The sequence below is a fragment of the Taeniopygia guttata genome, chromosome 3 (genome assembly GCF_048771995.1).
Source record: "Taeniopygia guttata chromosome 3, bTaeGut7.mat, whole genome shotgun sequence".
NCBI lineage: Eukaryota > Metazoa > Chordata > Aves > Passeriformes > Estrildidae > Taeniopygia > Taeniopygia guttata.
This window is the reverse complement of record NC_133027.1, coordinates 103,497,275-103,523,221: the sequence shown is the minus strand read 5'-3', so window position 1 is coordinate 103,523,221 and position 25,947 is coordinate 103,497,275. Positions and strand designations below refer to the sequence as shown.

General features: G+C 38.7%; 1 protein-coding gene across 4 annotated transcripts in view; it reads right to left on the bottom strand.

The window, feature by feature from the left end:
* The window catches only part of RPS6KC1 (ribosomal protein S6 kinase C1), an 85,317-nt gene that overhangs the window by 9,870 nt on the left and 49,500 nt on the right, over window positions 1–25,947 (bottom strand). For 3 of the 4 annotated variants that reach the window (XM_012572382.5, XM_072927546.1, XM_072927545.1), the window contains 4 exons: window positions 19,452–19,499; window positions 17,763–17,895; window positions 8,222–9,799; window positions 7,861–7,950 (listed from right to left, as the gene is read on the bottom strand). In XM_012572382.5, coding sequence (XP_012427836.4) covers window positions 7,861–7,950; window positions 8,222–9,799; window positions 17,763–17,895; window positions 19,452–19,499 — 1,849 coding nt within the window. The remainder of the gene's footprint in view (window positions 1–7,860; window positions 7,951–8,221; window positions 9,800–17,762; window positions 17,896–19,451; window positions 19,500–25,947) is intronic. The other variant, XM_072927547.1, reaches the window with a different exon arrangement.

The window sequence follows — 25,947 nt, the reverse complement described above, 5'->3', positions numbered from 1 at the left end:
CCTGCACAAAGCAATTCCAACAGCAGCCACTGGGATAACTGAAGGGAAGGAGATTTGTGAAATGCTATCAGGTTTAGACAGAGACAGATGGTGCAGGTAAACAGCTTCACTACCCTGCACTGTCCTCCTTCCAGAGCAGCTGGTCTCAACTGTAAGGCCATTTCTTTATGGTTTCCATACTTATCTCAATATTTGCATTATACACAGCAATACCTTACTTCCTGATAAGAGAGACATAGCTGACAACATTCTGTATTTTAAACAGAAGTGCCAGTTCCTAAGAAAAAGCAGAACTTTCCCTCTCCTGAACACATATTCGCAATAAAGCTATCGATGGCAAAACAACTCTTATTTTCTCACTCTTTACACAGCAACTTGAAATATAAACCCTTCTTGCTGAAGGATTTCAAAGGCTTTTACTACCACACCTGCCACATTTTTTTCCAAACACAGCTTCCTCCAGGGCTGACAATAATGCCTCATGACCAGCACACGCAAACAGTAGTTAACATGGAAGAAGACAGGCTTACAGGAGGCCTTAGACATTCACTGTGCAACTCTGGCCAGATGGCTCATGAATCACCAAGAACAAAAACTTAATCAAAAATTTTGTAGGATAAACAGTAATATATATTTTAAAAAATGCATCTCCAGTTAGCTCACAGGAAAACTGGCTCTAGGTGGATGCAGTGCATCCCCAGACACCGAGGAGTCACGAAAGGCTTTTCCCTTACCCCACACTGCAAGCAGAAACAGCATACTCTCGACTATCATTTCTGCACTGATAAGAAAAAAAGGAGACTCATCTGAACTACCATCAGGTGTCTGAAACTGTTCATGAGGAATCGGACTTTTTCAACATCCTGAAAAGAAATACATTTTCCCCTTCTGTGACCATTAAAATAAACATTGCATGAAAAATCATTAGAGACTCTGGAAATTCTATTTACCTTACACTCCCTTAATTTTAAAAGATTACTGTTTTATCATATTTTGATATATGTAAAGAAACATTTGCAGAGAATCATGATTCCAACCTAATTCACTCTCATCAGACTCAGTCGGCCAAGATACCGTAAGATACAGCCACTAAATAAAACATCCCACAAGCAATCTGGCCATAATGCTTTGCCTAAAATGCTTCAGCAATTTATAAAGCACAGTATTGAACCATCTATATTTAAGTATAAGAAGTTTATCATGGTCTTTAAACAATAAAGTAGTGAGGCAAGTCCAATGAACATTTGCTAAGATCAAATGGAGCATGAAAATAGGAGGTTTCATTTAAAAGTTATTAAAAAACATATGAGCATCTATGTTCCTCTCTGATAAAAAAAAAAAAAAAAGAAAAAATAACAGAGAGATCAGTGTTTGTTCTGTCTTTCCTTCTTTAAGCAGCCCAAGATAGAATCCAAGCTTGCTCTAAAATAATCATGTGAGGAAAGAGACAAAGTTTTATTACTGTTCTGTTATCAAAACAAAGCAAACACTAATTAACCACATAGCTAGCTCCATTTATTTTCACAAGGCATCTTGTATACTATCTTTAAGGTTTAGTCCCATCTCTAATATTAATACTAGTAATAACAATAGACATAAATAAACACAGGTAAAGTACAGTTTTCTTCTGGAGTTAACAACTGGCTTTTATGAAAGCCAGACTAAAACATCAGATTTTTACAAATCAACAGCTTGGTTACATCTTACTGCTTGTTCTATTTAGAGTCTAAGAAAAACCACAAGATCATGTACTTCACCTGAAACACATCATGTACTTACAAGCTTGAGATCAGATTTTTTTCAGAAAGTACCTGATGCTCTCTCAAAACCTGTGCTTTCAACTACCAACCCCAAGTTCATGACTTTCTGCTATTGTGGGAGCAGTGAGTTGCCACTGTTTTCTGTGGGACACTGTGGGGTCTTTAGAGAGCTGTCCCACTCCAAATGGTTGCTGTAGAACTGCTACCCCAAGGCCCACAGGAACTTTTTCTGCACGTCCAGACCTTATTCACACCAGCCATGTATTTTTCATGTTTGTGTTTGATCCTGTTTCCTATTACCAGGGCTTTTCAAATCAAGGTAGCCCATCCCTCTGATTTTGATGCCCAAAGCTCCTTTACCTACCCAGATTTTTTCTTTTCTTTTTAGGATAATCCTGAGACATTAATGTCACAAAAATCTAGGACAGAGTCAGAGATAAAAAGCAGGAAGTCCAGTCTTACACTATAACCAAGAGACCAGCCCACCCCTCGACACCTCTCAGGGTCAATGGCACTTTAATCCACACAGTTATTTTGCTTCTTAAACAATCTACTCAAATTAAATTACTATAATACAGAATAGCAGATTTAATGAGTGCCTGCAAACTCCTACTGAAAAGCACATACACAAATAATATGCAGGTTTTTCTGCATCAAATGTCTATTTGGTAAACAGAGGCAAATAATCTTTTTCCTTATTCAGTAAATAAAAATTATAGCATGCAGACTAATAATATCAACTAGCAATTTTTATTTTCATGCCATCTATTTTAGGTGACCAGCTGCACTTTGCATCTGTATTTTCAATTGTTTAAGAGCAAAAGTGACATCTTTATTTGGGAGTACAAATATCAGGTTGCACATTGAAACATTTTTCTCTTTTTTTGGGAACAAAATCCTTTACACAAATGCCTTCTTTTTGCTTAGGTTTTGCACTGTGCACAAGTAACAGCAGGTTACATAAAACCAAATTTACCATATATTTATGTGTAGGCTTCTGTGAATGCTAGTTTGTGTAAATAAGACTTGATTACAGCACACAGCTTATGAAAGCATCAGACTAATATGATGCATTACTGATGGCCAGTTTCCTACTTACATTTTCTAGGAAGCTAAGCTCCCTTTGGCTTTAGGATCTCAAGCAGCAAATCTCCAGTTTTCAGTAAACACAGTCTGGTGAAAACTTATTTAAACAAAAAATAAAAAATACTCTAAAGGCAGCCCAGTTCCAAAATCTCGTCCTCCAAAAACACTACAGGGATGCAACAGAAAGCATCCCTGCTGCTGGAACAAGAACTCGGGGAGTGTAAATAAAACATCTCATTCACACATCATATTTACACAAGATGTCAGACCAGCAAGCTGCTTCTACAACATGACACTTCACAGGTTAGACTGAAAAAGTACCTTAAAGATTTCTCCTCATGAGAAAATCCTCACCTTAGATCTGCTTTACCCGAAGACAGCCTTGACTAGGCAACAGCTAGTAGACAATTCCGTATTTCTCGCAGGTATTAACCATAGTGAGAATGGATTTTTATAAAAAAAGTTACCAATTTTAGTTTTAAAATTGTAACAGTCAAGAATGGAATACAATTATTACCGTATTAAAAAGTTAACAACTCTTTATATTTAAGATCACAATGTTGGCAAAACCAATACTTAAAATAACAGAAGGTGATAATTTGCATTTCAAAATTCATCTATCTTGCTTTTCTCTCAATTAGACCAAAACATGTTGATTCACAGGTTTGTGTGTGTGTGTGTGTTTCTTTTTTAAACTTATTTATAGAGCAGAATAATGGCCCCCCTGCTAGGCTGGCATTTGCTCAAGTTTCTGTCCATGTAAATTGAATCTGTTACTGGAATTTTCCCCCCTTCAGAATACCAAGGCACATTAACCAAGAGATAAAGAGATACATTGCTGATACAATCAGCCACCAGGCAGGTGGATAAAGCAAGGGATTTTTTGTTAGTTTTCATGGGGATTTTTTGGACAAATATGTGATAAGAGTTCTCAGGGGGCACGGAGAGCAAAGGGCTGTTTAAACAGAAGTGAATCATTCTCATCTGATCTGCTAATAACTTTGTATTCAGACATCAGCTGCTCAGCACACTTTTAAATGTTCAGAAAACAAAATTACTATAAAGAGGAGGAAAGTTAAAGTAAACAAAACACAATAACCTCACTATAATCACCTCAGCCGTATTAATACAGCAGAAATTCTCAGTTACAAGTGCTTAATTTCTTACTTAAAAGCAAATAGGTCATTCTTAGCCAAACCCCCACAGTTTTATTTGAAGTGGTGTTGAGTTTATATGTGTGATTTATAACCTAACGTTTCCCTTGTGAATTAGAGAAACATTTGAGTTATCACAGGCGAACAGCAAAAATGTAGTTTGGGCATTAATCGAAGTATAGCGCAGACACTACTTTTAAGCGTCTGCTGAACCAGGGCTGGTTGAGGAACTTTTGGGTTTGTTTTATTTTTAATAGAGCAGAACTGTACAGCAGTAAAGAGTTACCCAGCCACACCAACAGATTCAGCAGCACCGTAACACACCGCGAGCTTACGAGCACAACTCTTGATGTGCAAATCATTACAAATGAGCCGCATCTTCGTCTCCAGCTCTTAGGGAGAAGTTAAGCAAATGAGGGGCAGCCAGCGCGCCAGCAGCATCCATCAATGGTGCAATGCCACCTCCCGTCGGCAGCGGGGAAGCGCCGCTCCTGCAGCAGATGCAGCCCTGCTCCAACTTAGGCACCATGCAAAATGACCATTGCTATCTCCTACACCACTAATTATACTGCCCGCAGCTTTTTCAACTATTCGCTTTCCTCGTCTTTTTGACGCTCTGTTATTTTATATATGCACTGCATAATATATATTTGACATATGCATTCAAGTTGCCTCTCTGCTTTTTCTAAGACAACAGGAGCTAAACAAGTCCCTGCGCTTCACCAGGGCAGGGATCTGATCACTGTTGCTGTACCCACACTGCCTTGCTTTACCTTAATGCACGCTTACACTCTGATGCACAGAAAGCCTTAAACACCAAATCCTACATCCTACATTCCACACAGGTGAACCTCTATTCTCCCTTGGCCCTGCAAAGCTTCCACACTAATACATTACTATCCCTAGCCCATCCAGCAATTCGTTTTCAATATATAAATTGTAGAATTTAGACTTCATGTTTTTCTTCAACAAATATAACATCTTAAGATTTAAATACATCTTCATGCACTTCACAGCAAATCACTTTACAACTTACACTGTGGAAAAGCAACATCTGATACCTTAACAACTGAAAAGACACAACTGTTTCAAATACATGTTGAAAATTTTCATATAACTCCGCAATACAATTTCCCATCTATTTTAAACTAAAGATATCCTGCAATCTCTTTAAATTTCATGTTCACCCTCCCCTTTTTTTGCCTCTAAAATTTGCTCCTCAAAAATCAATGCAGAAAAATACCTGCAGCCCTAAACTCATCATCTGTTCTCAGTCTCCAACAGCAGACCCTAAAAAGCAATGTTTATTGACAGACACCTTCCCTTTCTTGCATACATTGAAAGAGTGCACTAAATTATTGAAATCAGGTAGAATACAAGTTATCGTATCCAAATTTATTCCATCTCAAACTCTATTAAAAGCACACAGCAAGCTAAACACAAAATTTTTACAAGCCAAGTTTCACTGCATCCTTCAGCGGGAAAGAAAAGGAGAAGGAAGGCTGACTACCCAAAGGCAGGGCAACACAGCACATAATCCTGAAAACCAGGAAAATTCAGAACAAGATAAAGACCCACTTTGAGTCACTTATTTTAGACACTGTTTTTTATTACAGTGAGAAATCCTAAGACCTGATAAAATTTTGTGAAGATAATTGTTCACCTCTACAAAATTATAGCATTTCCCTCAGGAAAAAAAAAAAAAAAAAGGCAATACCAAGTTGTGAGAAACACTTCTATTAAAAAGAAACTTTAAAAATAATAATAAAACCTCAAAACTTGTTCCTGAACAGAAGCACACAAATAATTTCCAAATCCTTATTCCAAGAAGCATCTTGAGAAGCAATGCTTTCATGATAAAGGGGTTGCAGGGACACAGTACACTCCTCAAAATGAAAAAAAATTATCATCCAAATGAAGCTTTCTTTCCCCCTGTAATACTGGAACCTAGAGAAAGCTTATTAACGTGATTATTTCTTTTAACACTGGTCTAAAGTTCTAAAGCCACATTTACCAGCAGCAGTAGCCCTAAGAAAACTGCTCTGGACACAGCTATGCACCATTACTGAATCATTCCTCATAACAGAATGACACTTGACTCCAAAATATATTTTGTGCTGCTAAATTATACCAAGTATTACTCTCCTACTAAAAATTAAAATGTTACAGCTACAATAAGGTCCAAGCATGCTTCACAGAGATAGCACTAAGATCAAGAAGTATGAAATGCAAGAATCATGGAGCGGTACCAATTCATCCACCTTGAATATATCTAATACTTGCATTTGCAAATGTTCACCTTGCACACACACACAAAGAAAATGCAGCCTGGGGTAGGGCAGAGAGGGGAGGACAACTTGAGTAAAAAAAGCCCGGATGGGTACCACACCTGTGCTGTGAGGTGGAAATAATGACGGTGTGGAAAACTTTATTCTTGCATTCGGGGAGTTCTAAATATTATTTCAACTGCTCCCTAAACACTTAATTACTGCAAGAGCTGGCTGGTTGGGGCTTAGGGGGCAAAAAGCACCTCTCTTTGGATCCTCATTAAAGTACAGAAAAATTAAGCTTTGACTTTCACAGCTCATTAATGATGACAGGGTGGGAAAATGCTGCACTTCCATCTTTGCTAGAACTCAACTGGGGAGTGCTTTGTTCACGGGAAACACCTTCTCTAACAGGTTGTCATACATGTTGGCAACCAGGACAGCCATATATTTAACAAACACAGTAATTGCTGGGATTCCCCAATTATTTTGTTCTTGAATAAAAGTGGCATGAGGGTAGAACGAAAGTGTTGGATTTACTTTGATAGGTGAAAAGAATTATTTTCTGTAATATCTGCCCTTTTGACTTACTTTTCATTTATCTCAAGAAGTTGACATTCAAAGTTTTTTGAGACCCTACCAACCTTTATTCACAGAGGCATTTTGTTGCTGCATTTCACTTGCAGAACAAAAGCACAGAAGAAACACCTGATGCCAAACTAAATTCAGAACTTCCATGGCTGGTAACTATTATTCTAAATTTTTCTAAACACATTTGCAGACTCTGAGCTTGAGGACTACCTGCATGCCAAGTTGCAATGCCTGGCCAGACCATGCACTCAGCAGAAAGTTATGTTGGCATTTCAAAGTTGGAATGAAAACATAGTAATTTCAACTCTAAACATAGTTTTTATAAGTTAACTATGAAATTTTTAAAATATGAAGCTGTATGTGGAACACCTGATTTTTGGCAGTCGCTGCCAAAAATGACAGACCACTATATAAGCAGAAAATAAATTGGAAACAGGAAAAGAGGGAGGACTCAGTTTCAAGTGCCATCCTTGCTATAAGATCCCAAGAGATATTGATTTTATCACCCTCCTGATTGATGAAAGCGGTTCTAAGGAAAGAGCTCTCTAAACTATTTCAAAGCCCTCTGTAGTTCATCAAAAATGTCAGAGGCATCTCTGAGCCTATTAGGGTTGTATTTTTCAAACTTCTGTGGTTCTCCCCCCACCACCCACATCCTTTGCATGTATAAATTTTTATATTTTTAAGGGTCTTAGAGCTATCTTTTCATTTACCAAGATGTACTCACCCACAGGAAATAACTGGAAGAAAACAGAACATTCCTAATTTACTCAAACAAGACATTCAATACAATTACACGTTATGGAAATGACATAACAAACACGGCCACAGTTCAACAATAAAGCAGTTATGAGCCCTGTAGCTTTTTAAGACATTAAGGAAAAGAAGCAAAGAAAACTCAGATATTGCATGATCTCAAGCCGTATGCTACAGAGACTACATGAGAAAATGAAAGCTGCAAATCTACTTTCCAAGTGAAACATTGTAGGTGATTGCTCTAACCTGGGGCACAGTACATTCTCTCTATGGCATCGTTGTCACAGGAATCTTCAACCTCCCTCCACCTGCTAAAATACGTTAGCTGAATGTGTCCTAAAAACAAAACGACAGGAGAAATCAAAACATTTTTCCCTTCCATTTTCTGCAGAAGTGAACTGTAATTACTCCTTTTGTAGCTAAAAACAGTATCATTAAGAATAATGGCATCATTAAGTACTAGAAGCTATTACTGGGGGTGAATTTGCTGCACTGATAATGAAGCTCTAGACAGGAAATGAAGATACTAATTACAAGATAAAACGCCTACTCAGTTAATTGGAAGCAACAGCGAATAAAAAGAAATGCATTTGCAAAAGTTCCTGACCTCTATCATTCAATAAGATGTTGTTTGGGTTCAAATCGCGGCACACAATTCCTTCTCTATGTAAAGCATCAAGGGCTACCACCATTTCAGCTGCCCATCTTTGAATGCAATCCTCTGGGATATTAAACCTGGAGGTTAGTGCTAATCTTTCATCGAGGTCCTGAAAAATTTGATGTATTTCCTTCTGCCCTGCTCCTGCTATTTTGTCTTCCTTCCCTTGTGCAGTCTTTTTACTTTCAGCTGCTGGTGACATAGCTGAGTCCGTCTCCTCTTTCCTGCTGTCTTCAGTTTGACTGGAAAACAGCGACACTCCTTCATTCCTTAGCACGTCTGTGTCCAAGCTAACCTCTGGAGCACCTGAGAGCAGGTTGGAAACACATGAACTTTCTTCTTTGCTTGTCATATTTAAGGAGCAGGCCCCAAGCTCTCGGAACAGAGCCCCATCTTCTGAAGCACCTACCTCTTGGTCAGAAGTAAAGAGGGTCCCAAGAGCTCCCTGAGTGACACCACTTTGCTCACTTGCTTCCCTGTGGGCAGGATCGCCCACTTCTGGTGCCACAGGATTTGGCTCTTGATCAAATGCTTTGCATGGCTCTGCACAATTATTTAATTGCAAGACATCTGGTGTTTCTAACAACTTTACTTCTGACATGTCCCTATCAGATTTTGTAAACTTTGCTGGCCTTGTCACAGCTGGCTCCTCTGTTTCATCAGACATGCCTGGTAAGTTTATTAGGAGATCAGGCCTTCCTTCATCAATGCTATTCACATCATCAGAAGCAGCATCTTTAAAGGAGATAACTGGCACAGAGTCATTTGAACCCCTGCTCACAGTGTCATGAGCTTTAACACCCATTTTGCCCTCCAGGGCATCCAAGCTTCTGTCATGATCTGGGACAGAAAACAATGGCTTTAAAGGCTCTGATTTCAGGTTATATAATTTTTCTCCAAACTCAAGCCCCAGGAGCTCACTAGTGCTATCTTTGCTGTCTATCCTGAAGAGCTCCATGGGGCTGTTCTTGGATCTAGTTAACGAGTCCAGTATCCTCGTAGGGCTGGCTATTTCTGACTCGGCATCGTCAATAAACAGCTTTCGTTCCTGAGGTGCAATCTGGGAGGTGAAGCTGTCACTGCCAACAACACTGCACTTCTGCAAGGAACTCCTCCCTTTGGTATGCAGCCCTTCACTCTCTGCTTTAGCCACTGGTTCCTCATTTAGGGAGCCAGAGTCAATTTTTTCCTGCCCATATTCATTGCACAATGTTAAATAACTCGTGGTGCACTCTTCTTCTGAGCTGGATGCCGAGTCCATCCACTTGGAACTCTCCTGACCATCTTCCTGGTTGCTGCTGTCATCCTGAGAGCTTGGTGTGAGGCTGCTCCTCAGTGGGACCACCTTCAGCATGCTCTCCCCATAGCTTTCTCTGGAATCGGTGCTGCTACCAGTTTCTTTAGGAGTAGGTGTTGGTTGCTCCAGGTAAATTTTAGTTGAACTGGATGTTCTGGATTCAGGAATTTCAAAGCTCTCTTCAGGACTTCTGTTTAGGAACTTACTGACATAAGACCACAGTTTCCCTCCTGGGAAAAAAAAAAAAAAAAAGAAAAAAAAGAAAAAAGAGAGGGGATCTCTTAATTTCACTCAAAAAACACTTTTTTTTTAATGAAACATGAAAATATCATCACTGTCACTATACCCTTATGTCCACAGAGTTATTTGGATTTGCTACCCCAGCAGGAAATAATTACAGGGATCACAATTTGCTTATCACATAGATATGTATTATTACATAAATATTTAAAGAGCTGCATCCGAGATTCAGCTGCTGCTTTTTTGTTTTTAAACTTCAGTAAAGTCTCATTTCAGAGTGTGTCTCAAGTTGCAAAGTGGTCACTACTCTCCACCTGCTGCCTCAAAAGCAAAAACTAGGGAAGATCAAATTGTTTAGTGCCCATCACCATCTCTGCCTACACTGAATAATTCTGCATCACAGCATTAAATTCATCAGCAATATCAGCAGAAATGGACTGAAAACTAAACAGCAAGTTCAGTAAGGGAAATTACCATATTAGCACGATATTTTAAGGGTCTGTGTCTGTCTTTGAGGAAATCGGTGTTTTTAGTTAAATATTGATATATTTCTTCCATTAACTTTAGAATTCAAAAAAAACTTTTTATGCTTTGCTGCACCACACTAAGATTTATCAATACTTTAAGTTACAGAGGCAAACAGCTCCTTCATGGCATCTAAGTTATATCTCCAGAAATAAGTTACATTTGAAAAATACAAACCAGGACTCTTCATGTTGCCAAATACTGCACATATTAAAAAAAGCTCACAGATTTCAAAACATAATTTGAGCAAAATAAATCAGGAAGTTACTGTATCTCTTAAATGTGACAAAGAATTTGGCTTAAAGCTAGCAAGTCTCCTTTGATAACTTAGGGAGAAATGCAATGTCAAGATATTTCAACTTAAAAGACTGTACAGAAATGCTGGAAAATGGAGGAGTTTGAACAGAATCTTTGTAAAAGAAAAAATAAGTATCCATCCCACTGGGCATCTGCAAAGTTGGTGGGTTTTTTGTTGGATTTTTGTTACTTATTTGGATAAAACAGAGTTTTATATTTTTCCAAAATACATTCTTTAACACTTTGGAGTTTTTTTAACACTCTCTTTATCAGGCAAAATTCCTTTAAAAAGTACAATAAAAGAAGAAACTATTTATCATTGCCTAGGAACAGATTTTCTATACTCCCAGGTATTTCAAATAAAACTTAGCAAAGACAGAAAAACCTTGACACTTTAAAAAAATAATTTGAATAATACAATGTGAAGTTTTCCTGCCCTTCATCCCCCTGGCTAAGACAAGACTTGTTTTTCAAGGGGAAAAAGTATCTCACTGGTTGTGGTGAAAGTAAGTATATTAAAAACACTAAGAGAGAATTCTAACAGCTTGAGTCCAATGGTAAAAATGAAAATTTAGGTTAATCCATTAATTTAGGTTAATTAATGGTTTCTGCCCTAAGTATAAACAGAGTTAGCACCAGGTCAGGATGACCCTTGCCACCTTCTAGAATGCCCTGGAAAGGATGCCAGGTAAACCAACGGGAGCAAAGGGAAGCAATGCTCACAGAGAAAGGAACAAGAACTGCTATACTGATCACAGTAAACAGAAGCACTTTAGATGTTTAACCAGAATGAATTCAAAATGTGCAGCCCAACATGTGCCCTGCCACAGCCCCTGGGTCCCTCCCAGCAGAGCAGCAGCCCCCAGCCCAGCGCGGCAGGCACGGACTGACCCTGAGCCCGCCTGGCACAAGTGACCCCAGGCCCTGTGCTGGTGACACCGAGGGTCCAGCCCTGCCAGGGCTGCCTCACAAGCAGGATTTCAGTCCTGTGAGAAGCAGGGAGCCCCTGCAGGCTCTTCAGGTGAGGCCACTTGCTTTAAACACAACAGGGCACACAGCAGCGCAGCAGGGCAAAGGCAGCCTGCCCTCGGAGCCCTGCAGCTTGCACAGCACTTCAGGATTACTGGTCTGCAGCTGAGTTGGTGAAAATAAGAGTTGTCCATCCCATAATCACCAGCAGTTATTTTCTAATGTTATACTTCTACATTTATTTGTATTTTTGCTATAAAATGGCAGAGAGATAAAAAAACAGGAAAGTGAATGAGAAAGAGAGCGAGAAGGTACATAATTTTTACATATATGAGAGTTTATCCTCTTTTTCACACTTTTATCCTTAACAATTAATTTCCTTTAAAATTACTTCAAGTGCCATAATAAAATAACTTTGCCCAGTTTATTAACTAGGCATGGAATTATTCAAGTCCATTTTATACCAAACAATAAAATCTAATTTGAGAACCACCTACTGCATTTAATAAAGCACACTATTTAATAAAAAAATGATATAGTCTCCCCATCCCGCCAGCATTAAGATTAACTACTACAAGCTAAATATTTTCATCTACATATTACTAGTGTTTAGTCACAAATTTCTTCTGAAAACACAAATCTCAGGTGTCAAAGTGTGTTCACAGACCATGACCCATGAAGAATCACATAAGATTTTTGGACTTTGGGAAGTGTCTGGCATAACACCACCTCAGCCTCCACGTATGGCTTTATTGCAAGTATGAGCATCATCAGTGCTTCCTCTGAAGAAAGTTGTAAGAAAAGTTCTTTCTAACAGAGGCCTGCCTTGAGCTTTGACCCAGGGAGGCAGAAAGCTCAAAATCTTCTTCCTGTGCTATTTTGTCACATCTTTTTCCTGTGTCATTGCTGGACACCAGGTGTGCTTTTACATGTGACACCTGAACAGCTCTCACTGACCCAAATGTTTTGTGCTCCTACACTAAGATGAGAAGGGGCTGGGCTGCCCAGCAATATGAAGAATGCAATAATTATCCTTGCACAACCTGAGTTTTTCACCTAATGACAAGTCAAGCTGCTCTCAGGACAACTCCTGTCTTCTGCTCTCTCCACCTCACTTCATGCAAGATTTCATGCAGCCTCCACTAGATTTGGGCTTCTACTTGGTTTACTGCAGCTTAAGGAAGACCCAAGAAAGACTGAGGAAGGAAAAAGAGACATGTTGGGATCAATACTTCAAAAATCCACAGAAGACATACTGGCAGATTTGAGAGGTTCAGTAAACAAAAAATTTGCAAAAGACAAAAAAGAAATCTCTTTATTTTTACTGTGTTCGGAATTCACCACTGTCCACTTGTGAAAACAGGGAGAACTGCAACAATTCATTTGTTTTTGCAAATCTATTATCTTAGGTTTTCAAAACGAAGTTTTTCATTATTAATGACTTGTATTTAAAAACCACACTGGAAATGACTACTTACTGCAACTCCAACTTAAGAGTTAAACACAAGTAAACAAAACAAAAATTATGTCCAAATATGTTAACATACAAATATTTCAAGACTGGCCTCCTGGTCAAGTGGAAATATGTAAATAAATGCCATGCAATAATTGTGTTCTATAGTGAAAAACAACAATTTCATTCCTTTTTGAAAACATTCAATCCAGGGTCAAATAAAAGTGATATTTGTATCTGCGTATGTAATTATGCCTTTATGAATGACATACTAATAATCTTTCCCCCTCTCCCCATGTGTTGTGTAAGATCAAGAAAACCCATTAGCAAACCATGCTAATATAGTATCAGGAATCTATAAAAACTAAAATTACAGAAATCAATCCAAACAAGTAAGCTTCAGTCACTGTCAAATAGTTCAACAGACTAAATAACTATAAAAGCTACAGTGTTAAGCTAAAGTTTATTAGTGTTTAATGCAATTTCAGAACTATATTATTAACTTAACTAATTATTAAGTTTGTTTTCTTCTACCATGAACTGATTCTACAGCCAGCCTAATTCAGTATTTCTGGTTTTATAAGCACATGAAAATCATAAAATTCCACATTCTTCTGCAGTTATTCAATGAAAAATTTCTTATTAGCAGTGCCATACTTAACCACATTTCCAGCATTCTGGAGCTTATACCTCTGCTTCTAAAGGCAGAATCTAAAAAGTTAGTGTCCAAAATAATCAACAGGAAATTCAGCATAAAGTGACCAAGTGATGAAGCTGACTAGGAATCTTTTGTATTCTTTCAAACATTTCTGCAGCTTTTTTATTAATAGCACTTGATGTAGGACCACCAAAAAGAAAATAGAGAGACTATACAGTCTATATGACAGAATAAAATGAAACATAACAGATCAGCAAATTTGTTTCCTAGACATGTTTTTCTTCCAGCTGACAAGGAAAATTCATGACCAGTTGGATTCTTCTTCACCCAGTGCTCAGACACTTCCCATTTCAGCTTCACATTCCGAAAGACTGGCTGACTAAGGAGACATATTCCAAAATAAATCAATAGCTTTTGCTAGCTTGGTCCATGAGATTATTCCCAAGGATGAAGTACTGCAATTGTCATAGAAGTGGAATGCAGCTAAGAATGCAGCAGTCACTGTATTTAGGAAATCCCAAACAAAGTCAAAGTGAAAAACCCAGGCTTCCAAATAACTGTACTGTGATAGAGAAGAAAAACAGAGTACTGAAAGACATATGCTTAAATTATTCTTCAAAACTGGGCCCAACTCTCTACATCACTGCATAAGGATTTCTGTATGGCCAGGACTTCCAATCCTAAACCATGCACCTCATGAGAATTAATAGGCTTCCTTGCTGGAAAACGAATAATTTCATGGTTTTCAAAGAATCACTGTCCTCCTTTTGAACAGAGACATGCCTGCTGGTAAACTTCACCACGCTAATGCAACAAAAGCTACAAAAGTGAAGTTTGCACAGTTCCTAGGCCAAAAGCAAAGCAGACACACAGGGACTGCCATGGCACAACAACAATCTTCCACACCATCCCAATGGCAGGCACAGTGGGGCTGCAGCCCCACAGGAAGGGGAAGCTGACCTCCTGCCTAATCTCTAACATGACAGTAGTTACAAGCACCAGAGTCCTGTATCTGCACTCCTGTATTTCCAGTGCTGCTGCTGAATCTCTGCTGCAAGGTTGGCTAGTTTAGGCAAAGCTCCAATGCACTTGGAGCAAAAGCAACTATTCCAAAGCAGCCTCCTGAAAAAGTCACTTGCCAAGGAGCATATCACCTTCCCTACATTTTTTGATTGCTGTCAAATATTTACAGCTAGCATTATCTCCTCTCCTAACAACAAATCCCCAGCTTTGCAAGCCAGAGCTACCGTAGCGTTGTCTATCATTTGCTGCGTGCAGCAAGCCTCTTCAGCAGGAAGTTTCTTGAGTGCTCTCTAGATTGATAGGAACTCCAGCTTGTTTATGCTTAAAGAGATTTGACAGCTTCTAACAGCCACTTAAACTTTGATGTCCCATGGAAGCCCCCCAGCCTATTTTTGAAGCATCTGTTTCTAAAATTTCTGTTGTTAGTAGTGCCAGGAAGAAGTGAGGCCTTATTAACATCAGATTGGCTCTCTCCCACACTAGAACTTGGCAAGTGCTTTCCAAAAAAGCTACAAGATAACTTTATGGACTTTTGTGATTCTGATGCATCCTTGAAGCCTCTCATTGTGGCCAGGAGAAAAATCCCTAAGGGAACCCAAGACCTCACTTACTGATTCTAGGCATGTAACACCATCATGATTTACCAAAACAACCAACCATCCAAGTCTTCCTCTTGAGCCTGTGGTCAAAGCTTACAGAATTTCATACAAAACCCAACAGTGCTGCTCTTAATAATACAGTTAAAATCTGCTATGAACAGGAAAAAGTGAGCAGCTCAGCAAACATATATTGTCCATTCATATATTGTCCATTAAAACCTCTGAATTTGCTACAATACGAGCCACCACCCATTTAAATTAGTATTTTACCCTTCAAACTCACAACGGAGTAGTTAATATACCTAACATCATAAATCATTACCCTTATAAATTTGACTAGCACAATCTTCTTTCTTATTGGAATATGAGTATCTAGAGCATTCATAAGAAATGAAATAAAATTTCAAGAGACTATTACTGAAAAAGTATCATCTTAGAAATTTTTATCCCTTCCCAACATCAACTACAAGCACGTTCTCTATTCATATCTGGTCTGAGACAAAATTTTAAGACAGGTTTGTCTATAGGGATTCCTAGTTTTATTATCCTTGTAATTTAAAGAATGAGTACTACTAATGTAAGACTGATCTGATCAAGACAATCATCAGTGGGGTGAGCAAGACTACTCTGTATATAATGCAGCATAACTTTAGCCCTATTTTTATTCATCCTTTATTCACACAGAGTTAGAAGCCTTTCTCCTGAATCACTTTCCAGCATCAGTGTCATAGCAGGGTGAGGAGCAGTAGCCATTGCCCCAGTTTGGGATTTGGAATCAGGCCCTACATCTGCAATACACTTATTGAATACATTGTCAGGCAATTTACTCATCACTGTGTACCCCAGCTACCCCTCTTTACAACAGAAATATTATAATATTATATTACTCTTCCTCTCCCTTTGTGTGTTCTGAACAGTAGCTTCATGAAAATGAAAGAGCTCTGTTCATACAATGTTTCTGTTTTTCTTACAGTTGTCACAATAAAATTGACACTTCCAGAAGACTGTCTTTGTCAGCTGCTCACATTGGGCTTTCCTTAAAATTTTTGTTCTAGTATCTGAACACTTCTCCCATGAAATTCCACTACTACTCCACTCACTTTTCCATCTGTCTCAAAGAAGAACATTCTTCCTAAAGAGAAGAACAAAACCATAGGATTTCAGAAACTGCATAAATATTAGGAAAACTTTTTAAAATTATGTAATTATGCTAGTCTTAAGGGCAGCTGGTATCTGACAAGAGTTGTGGGTGGGATTTTTTATTTGGTTTGCAGCTTCTTTGGTTGTGGGTTTTTAAAAATACTTTTTCTCTGAACAGAATGTAACAGCTTATGTGGAGATTGCAGCTTAGGTGAGACTCTCCCAATTATCTTGTGTACTATTATATACATCCCTCAAAAAAAGTGCTGCACTGTACAGAGCAGCACTGTAAATTCCCAAGATCACCATCAGGCACTACTGCAATGTGAGGCTTTTCTTCCTGCATCAGTGCTCATGGCAAAACCATGTCACACATTGCAGAAACATTCATTCCTGTTGCAAAGCTAACTTTAACTGGCCTCATATGACAAACTGTTCATGAAAAAGCCAAAATCTAAGTTATTAGGGGAAAAAAGAAATAATATTCAATGTAATAAAATTATCTTCTCTATCAGTCAGCTTAGTTCCTTCACATCATCCATTCTGAGTTACTAATATTTCCTAAAAAAAAAATAATTATTAGCAACCCCAAAATTTATATTCTGCACTCATTCTAAACAAATATGGGTAATTACATTTAGGGAATATTTAAATCCAGGTGTTGGACAAAAAAATCAAAATGTAATTATTTTGTGCCACCTGTTCCCTGTACATTTAACAGGAATTTTATAAATAGTTTGAAGGCACAACTCTGTGGTTCTGCTTTGAACTCCTGTGTGATGCCACTAGCTATTTTCTTAAAAATCCAGATCAGAGCAATATTAACCAACAGGAAAATGTTCATGGTTTTTAGCAGAGCTATTAAATTCTTGTGCAAATTTCTGTCAGTTTAACTAGAAGATGCTAAAAAGATTTACTGGTCAACGTTTACAAAAGTAGCAAAAGACTCTACTCTGAGAGATAACTGTAAATAATGCATAGTTGTTGCAGTCAAAGCACTCCCTCTCCTGTAGAAAATAAACAGCAGGAAGCTTTCAATACTGCTACAATTCAAGTAACCCATCAGGATTTGAGGCCATTTGAAGCAGGAATCAGATCCACCACAGAATGAGTAGGGAAAAGGGGGAGGGACAGAGGAACAGAGTGGGGTGTCTTACAAGACATCTCTCTGGCACACTAAAATATTTTAACTGGATGTATGAGAGATTAATTTGACAATGAAGTGCACCATTGTTTAAAACTGAAAACCTTTGACTCTTTTCAACAATATACTTAAAGGAGAGACAAACCTTCTGCGTGCTGCAGCACGAGGAAGACAGACTCCTCGGAGATGATGTACTTGTGCAGACACACCATGTTGGGCACGCAGCGGGGAATGATGGTCGTTCTGCTCCTGCTGCACTCACTACTTTTCCTTAGACCCTGACAGAGAACAAAAAGGTCAGTTGTACCCTCAGTTGCCTTTGGAGCCTGCTGTGCTCTGTGTTTATCAACCAAACTAATCTATCCGAGTTACTCTGGGCTTCAGAGAAACCACTCATCTGCTGCTCTATGCCCCTCGGTCCCCTGAGGCTGTGCTGATGGCATCTGGCGCGTTTCCAGAGAACAGAAGATGGCACAAAGCTGCCATTAAAATCAATTACATGGGTCAATGTTTTTATTAGAATCTCTCTCAAACTAAGTCATCAGGATGACACTCAGTTATTTCCCTGTGACCTTTTTTTAAAATTTTGTTTTTGTGCGTGACCAAAAGACACTATTAAAAAAATTCAATTCAAGTCTTAAAGACAAAAGAATGCCTTAGCCTCACAGGTAATCCTCACATTTCCATTTTACTTTTAAATACAGCAACCACCTCAATAAAAAGGAAAGGATTAGTCTCCTTGAGAGGAAATGATTTTTGGGAGGTAGTGCAGGGATGAAGTTGCCAGAAGTGAAAAAATTGATGTAGGAGGGTGGAAGGGAGGGGAGAGAGAAAGAGAAAAAAAATTATGTCAATAGTGTGACCTATTACAATATTGATAAACATAGGCATTTACATGGGAAATTCAATGTTACCCTATCTGCCAGTAGATAATGTGAGGTTCTAATATACAATATTCGCAAATGAACCTTTATGAGAAACAAACAGGTTTGCTGTATGTTGCACATACAATTTCAAAGGCCAATGCACAAAGTTAAGGAGGGTTGTAAGCCAGATCTGAAACAAAGTCACAAAATGTTAACAAGTAATTAAAGCTTCACGTTTGGGACACATCTTTTTTTTTCCATCATTCCTGCCATTAGCAGTGGAATTCATGTCAAGGGGAGCCTGAAGTAAATGACCACAAAAACAATACTCATAACTAAACCAATTCTCAGCATCACAGATATTCTGAGCACACTGGGGTCTTGATCTGAACACTTTCTGAAACATAAAAGAGTAATGCAAAAAATTTTATTCTGACCAAATAAGTGCACAGACATGTGATGGGTTAGTAACATTAAACTCAGTTATCTCAGACTATTGATGTAAAACATAAGGAAACAAATTTGAGGAAGGCCAGTTGTACATTTCATCCAGAACCCACTTTGGCCAGCAGGATATTCCTCAGCTAAAGAAGACCAAACACCAAGTGCAGTGGATGTGCTTGGATTAAGGAGAATTTTCACCTTTGTCAGAAGTCCTGAGCCATCAGGGCTTTATAGATGTTTTAAGCAGCACATTAAATGTGTGATTCTTTACCAAAGTCTGCAAAGGTGTTGGCCTCAACAACCAGAAGCATCTCAGGTGACTAAACCAGCACATCTGAGCACTAGGGATGTTAAAGAGAAAAGAAAGGAATGCAACTAAGCACTGACAAAAAGAATTCCAGGGCACTTAATATGTATTATCATAATAACAATATATTGCAGTGATACCTCTATAAATTACATAGAAATTTATCTTTGAGTGCTGGTATAATTTTGGAGGTCATATAATAAAAGATTTTACTCACCTTCAATATAAAAGTCTGCTGTGTTCTAGTGTCCATTACAAGCAAAACCTAAGCAAAAATTAATCAGAATTTATTTAGGATTCACATGAGTAAGCAAATAAAACATAGTTCTTAAATCTAATGTTGAATACTCTTACAAAGAAAGTGATATCATCAATTTAAAAATTAAACCCCTGCAGCCTACAGACTTGACAACCAATCTCTTTTTTTAGCAAAAAAATGACTGAGGATATAGATCTCTAAAATTAGGGTAACAACAACAAAAGAAGAGGATTTATTTAGAGAGAAGAGTGTGGATGGGTTTGCTGCAGAGAGAAGAACACCTACAGTTGGCAAAGAGCATCTCTGCTGGTAGGGCATCACCTCTACTGAAAGCACTTTAAACACAGCAATGAGAAAAGCACTAAATAGCACCTACACTCTTAGCAAGCTCTATTGGTTATGTGTTGAAAACAAAACAAACAAAAAGATATGTGTGTGTGTGTGTGTGTGTGTGTGTGTGTGTGTGTGTGTGTATAGATTTAGGAAACTGCATCTTTAAAAAGCTGGAACCCTCCGCCTTCAAGTCACCCTGCTCAGGAATTAAGTGTTTTCAAACCCTAAGAACACAGATGTGCTTGAAAAGCCACACAAGACACACAAACTCAATCCTCCTCTAGGAACAAGAATGTGCCCTCATTGTTTGTTTACAGCAGACACTGTAAGCTTCCAGTATAAATATTCACATATAGTTATAGCAAAATATTTAGGCTGCAAAATCAAGCTCCTAAAGGGCTTCTCTCCCTTGCTGCCACTGGGGTTACCTAACACTGGGCTGAACAGACAAGATGCAGCAACTCCAAGTGAACAGACAAGGAGCAGTGAAGATCACGTCTTGCAGAGGAATGAGATACCAGGAGCAACACGGCTTCATGGGGTGGCAGCAGGAGAACCCCACCCAGCCTCCCTCAGCTCCCTGCTGCAAGGGGCAGCAATGCAGCCATGCTCTGCTGTCTCTGGATGGCAGCATTCAAAACTTACTTCTCTCCCCACTGCATCTCAAACGTGAAAAGGAGAACTGAAGTATTTTCTAATAATTTCTCTCCCGCAATATTTCAAAATAAGTCACAGACTCTTCCCCATTTCAAAGACTTCCTCTTTTACTAGGGTTGCAGGCAATTTTAAAAGCTTTTCTGTATCTTTGGGGGGGAAAAAACTATCAACAGAAGTTGCTGCTACTGAGATTTTTATGACAAAGGAATGACACACAGTTTCCATTTCAAGGGCATGGTAAGGAAAGGCAAATATTCCCAGTCTTTTCAGTTTGCCACACAACTTTTTAGGCCTCTTACATGGGGCTTCCAGAAACAGTGGAAACCAACTCAATAAATAACAACTGTAAAATTTGTTTTCTTATCCTTGCTTAACTAAAAGGTGTAAAATTAAAATTAAAGAAAAACACAAAACCACACCAACCAATGAAAGAAAATCAACAGAACAAGAGAAAAATAAAAGACACTTTACAAAAGGTGCCAAAAGAAGATAAAAATTGTTTGGAAACATCTATGTGTTTACAATCATTCTCCTTCCTCTTCTCCCAAGTTTGTTTGCAACTAGACACTGTTCACATTGAGGCAATAAATATGAGAACATATGTGATTTTTTTTTTTAAATGTGCCCTTTGACTGTCAATATCTCCCAAACAGGTGTTGGCTAAATGATTATAAATTGGCCTCTGGATACACCTCTTCAACTGAGCCATACAGGACTGGCGATAATATAATTAGACCTAAAAACATCAGGCTGGTGAATGCTTTCCATCTGTTTGGCAATAATGTTTAGTTAACAATAGTCTTTAAAAGAAGCACCTTCAACTTCAGTTCTTAAAGTTATTTATAGGGCCATTCTTAACACACCAGCACTCTTGCTAACAAGAGCTTTAGCCACTTGGAAATTATTAGCCATACGGCTGTATATGAAAAGGAATGGCAGCATTTAACATCTGTATCTCTCCAGATTTACAAGCGTCAACCTCATTTAAAGTCATTTCTTAATGAACAGTTCCGTGGTCTGTATTAATATTATAGTTGCATGCACAAAGATCATAAGGAGCCAAACATTTTTTTAATACCAACAGTAGGCCAATCAGTAATGAAGCTGTCAGCATAAAGGACAGAATAATAGCTTCTTTAACCCTCAAACAGGATTTGTTCATTTGTAGAGTAGAAGACACCAATTTAAAAACTGCTCATGGGTTTGCTCACCTTTATAAAGACAAAAATCTAATTTGGTACTAATTTGATACAATTGTCTTTCTAATAAAAGGCTCCTAAAGCCATCTTTTATTCCATGATAAAACAACTGCTATAACTAAAACTGTCATGAAATAATTACCTTTGATAGCATACCTTATTGCACAAATACAATTAATGTATTCCACCCTTTCATTTTTCACACTTGCTTATCAGCACTGTATTAGCATATGGTGCAACAGAAGAGATTACTGAGCCCTCTCCCCATAAGTTGAGGTACAGAACCACCACCACCAAGGCCAATAAAGCAGCAGCAAGTCCCTGTAGGGTAACTTCATCTGCTGCTATATTGCAGCATCAACACGACAGCTACAGTTTTATACCTACAATAACAACAGCTAAGATGCCTGTGCCTTTGAGGTTAACTACCTACATGGACTACCCAGTCCAACTAATCAGCTCCTTTCTTTTTGCTTCCCATGAAGCATCCCACCTTCCCCAAGTGACTAACGCCTCATTTACAGCTCCACTTCATTTTTCAATTATTTCTTTGTTGATTCAGTACCAACCTTTGGCAAGACTGTTTACTTCAAAAGGGACTGCAAGAAGCCCAGGAAGAGCCTTGGAAGTAACTTCAGAAATTCATGTAGTGATGGTCCATTTGGCCCTAGCAGACTGCAGACTTTACATGGGCCCACCAAATCAAAAACTTGTTTCAAGGGAAAGCAGCCTGCATGCATTATTACAAAGATGTGGTTTAACTAGATTCTCCCAAACAATTAAAGGACAACATGAATGAGTAAGTCACAGAAAGCTATTTCGGGAAGGGGTAAGTCCAGGAAAGAGAGGGTCACAAGTATATTTGTTTGACTTTTTATCACTCATCCAGAGCAGAGAAAGGTCAGCAGCTCTTGGATGCATTACAACGCTGCTGCAGAAGGGTACAACTGACCCAGGTGCCAACTTACTCTCCTCACCTCATGCTTTACAGCCAATTTATAGACAGCAGTGCACCAAGTCTCCTGTTTGCATTCCTTCACACTTCTCTCCCGTGGCAAAAGTGTTTTTGTAATTCTAAGATTCCTTTTTAAAATGCAAAGTGAGGAGTCCTCATCCTAAAGGCACAATGGGACAAAACAGGATTCCACAGAGCATTCCCTAGGACAGAACTCTGCTGCTCTCCAAGGCAGATCACAGAGATGCTGGCATTAGCCCAGGCAGCTTCTAGCTCACAGAGCTGACAGAACCTCTTTCACCATGTAAGTTGTCATATTTTACTTCTTCTAACAACGAACTGTCAGCTGTAACATTCAGCATCCTGTCTCAGAGAGGAGGGAGAAGAAGGCACAGCAGGGCACTCCTGGGCACTGAGCAACTAGACTGTGACACAAAAGGAGACAAGGCAAAATCCTATTTGTAATACTAATGGATGAACAGAGTCAAGGTCCACATGCTGGCTCTTACAGCTCTGTTGCTTACTCATTCTTTCCCATTTTTTTCGTACTGATGACAACCTCAACACAGCCAAAAACACTGACACACAAATAGCAATCACTACAAATAAATATCTAATGTAAATAAGTGTCTTCAGCAGTACAGACATCCTAATTTTGTACAAGCACTGGAGCTCCCAGGAACATCCCAAAAAACTAGTGAACACAGCAGCACTGCATGACAGCATCTCAGTAAAGTGCAGACAGCAATACCCCTCCATGATGCCAAATAGAATTTCCTACTTGTGAATTTTTTTCCTTTCCTAAGTCAAGAGTTAATTCTGATGCTGACAGCAGCTACTTAAAAAAATTAGCTTCTTAGATTTGATTTACAGTGTACCCAACAGCTTAGAGGAAAATAAATTCAATTCAATTCAATATAGTAGGTCCAATTAATTGGAGAAAAATAAAATAAAACCTGCTTGGTAAATAACCACAGTCTAGCTTTAAGAAAACAGTTAATTTTAAGATCCTTTAAATGCACAGAAATTAGCAAATGTTTCGGTATGCTAATTTTTTTTAATTAAAAGATATTTCTGCAGTAAAAGCTCTTTCATATGCACTACTGATTCTTCATCAAACGTTAAGTTTCCAACTTAACACCAGTATAGCCGGTGGCAGCCTGAAGGTTTACCATCTGCTGCCACCCAAAGTCACGGTGGCCACCTTCTGAACATATGCATCAAAGCCCTGAGATGAGAGACTGAAGGAATACTGCAGAAGTCAGCATAAGGGGGAGCACAGAGCCAGGGGCAGGCAACAGGCAAGTCACCAGGAAAAAAGAGCACGGTGAAGCTGCAGCCACCCAGCGAGCACACAGCCAAGGTCACAGGGACAGCGCTGGGACAAGGCAGGGCTGCTCTGCAGTGCTGCTCTCCCACGGGTGGCTTTAGCACTAACACAAAATCTGTCACGCTGCACACATTTGCTTCCCCAGCTCCCTTCCCTTTTCTGGGGATTTTTTTACCTCCACCATTCTCCCCTGCCCAGCATCTCAATACTGATTTTTTTCCTAGTTTCTGTTCTTTCAGAACATACCTATGCTTTTTATTTACAGCTTATTATTGCAGCTTTTAACGCTAATCAAAACAAACACGTCAACACATTTGCTTACAAAAATGTGACTCTAAGTTCACTAACACAAGTGAAAAATAGCTTGTGCCTGATCAAAGAAAATTGAATAAGATCTCTTACAGCAGTACCAGACAGCAGAAAGGTTTCCAAGACAAACCACAGCCAAGGGATTACTTTAAAACCAGCTCCATTTTGTTATTAAATTGTTGCTTTACACTGAAAACACATCATGTAAATATTGTCACCAGTGGGCCACCTATTAACTCTGGGCCTTATCTGCTAAACAAATGTACCCTTATCATAGGATAGATACTCTAGCAAAAGTCCTACAAACTTGAATATGTATCAGATGATCATCTAGGTTTTCTTTTTGTGTTTACCCCACCAGCTGGAACATGCTGTAGTGACAGATGACAAGGAATGAGACACGTCATCCACCTGATCCCTGGCCGAGTATTTGGGACTGCAAGAAAGCCTCAGCCAGGGCTGGAGCTCAGCTGGGTGCTGCACTCAGGACACGGCTGTGTTGATGGGCAGGAGCAGGGGTGCAATTCCTCCTGCTCTCCTCAGCTGTGCCGGCTGTCACAGGGCTACCAGGATTAAAAGATCTACTTAACACAGATTTATTCTTGTCACTTTTCAGATTACACCACCCAGACTCTCACTCATCTCCCTCTGTCGTTACAGAAAGAGATTACATTTGGCTAATATGTATGAAAAATGTGATTATTCCTTATCCTTGTACCTGTGCAATATGAATTATCTTCAGTTTGCAATTATTCCTCCTTTCAAACCATTATTCTAAGGAACTTACAGCCTGTATATTCTATGACTTGGAATAATAGTGTACTTATAGGACAAATGGTGCAGCTTTAAATAATGAAAATGCTAAGAAAGCAGCATATATTCAAATTCGAATTTTTAAATACTTTGAGTCAGTTGGTAACAGAGAGGAAAGTCCATTTTCTTAAAGTAAACTAAAAACTGGCCAATAAATTACAAATGGTGAAATATTAACCTAGAAAATATATCTGGCAGTTTTTACTAGTGAAAGCATTTTGCAATATGAAATGCCACTGGCATCCCAGAGTAGTTGCCTGGCACAAATCATGTATTAAGCAACTTAGTAACAATTAGGAAGACAAACTTATATAATCTTCCTTTAGAAGAAAATATCTCAATAATTTATTTCTTTCTGAAGGCTAGAAGGCATAGTACAGCCTGCAGAAGAACGTTCAACAATGTAATTTCTTTTTTCTAAAGACAAGGGCAAAATTTCCATTACTCCACCAAATCTCACTCAAGTCAAAAGAAATTTTAGTGTGACAAACAAGAAAGAAGTTAGAGAGAAACTAAGGGTTACAACAACAAACACAGAGAAATATTCAGATTTGTGTAAATGGAAAGATTTCAGGAAAACAAGTGGCAGGTGTTTGGGGGCAGGGAAGAAGAGACAAGACTCTTTCTAGCTGGCACAGAGACTACATTTTAAAGTTGAACAAGCTTTGTTACTTGGGGCTTGAAACCTGACAGTGGCTTAGGAATAATCCCACAGCAGTAGGGAAAGGAAGGTGGTGAGCCAAGAAATCAGTTTTGACAAGAGCTCTGTAGTTGGTTTGATTTTGTATGACTTGGCAAGCCACTTAAGAAACTAAAAGGTTATTAAAACATAAAACCATCTCTTAAAAGTTTATTTAT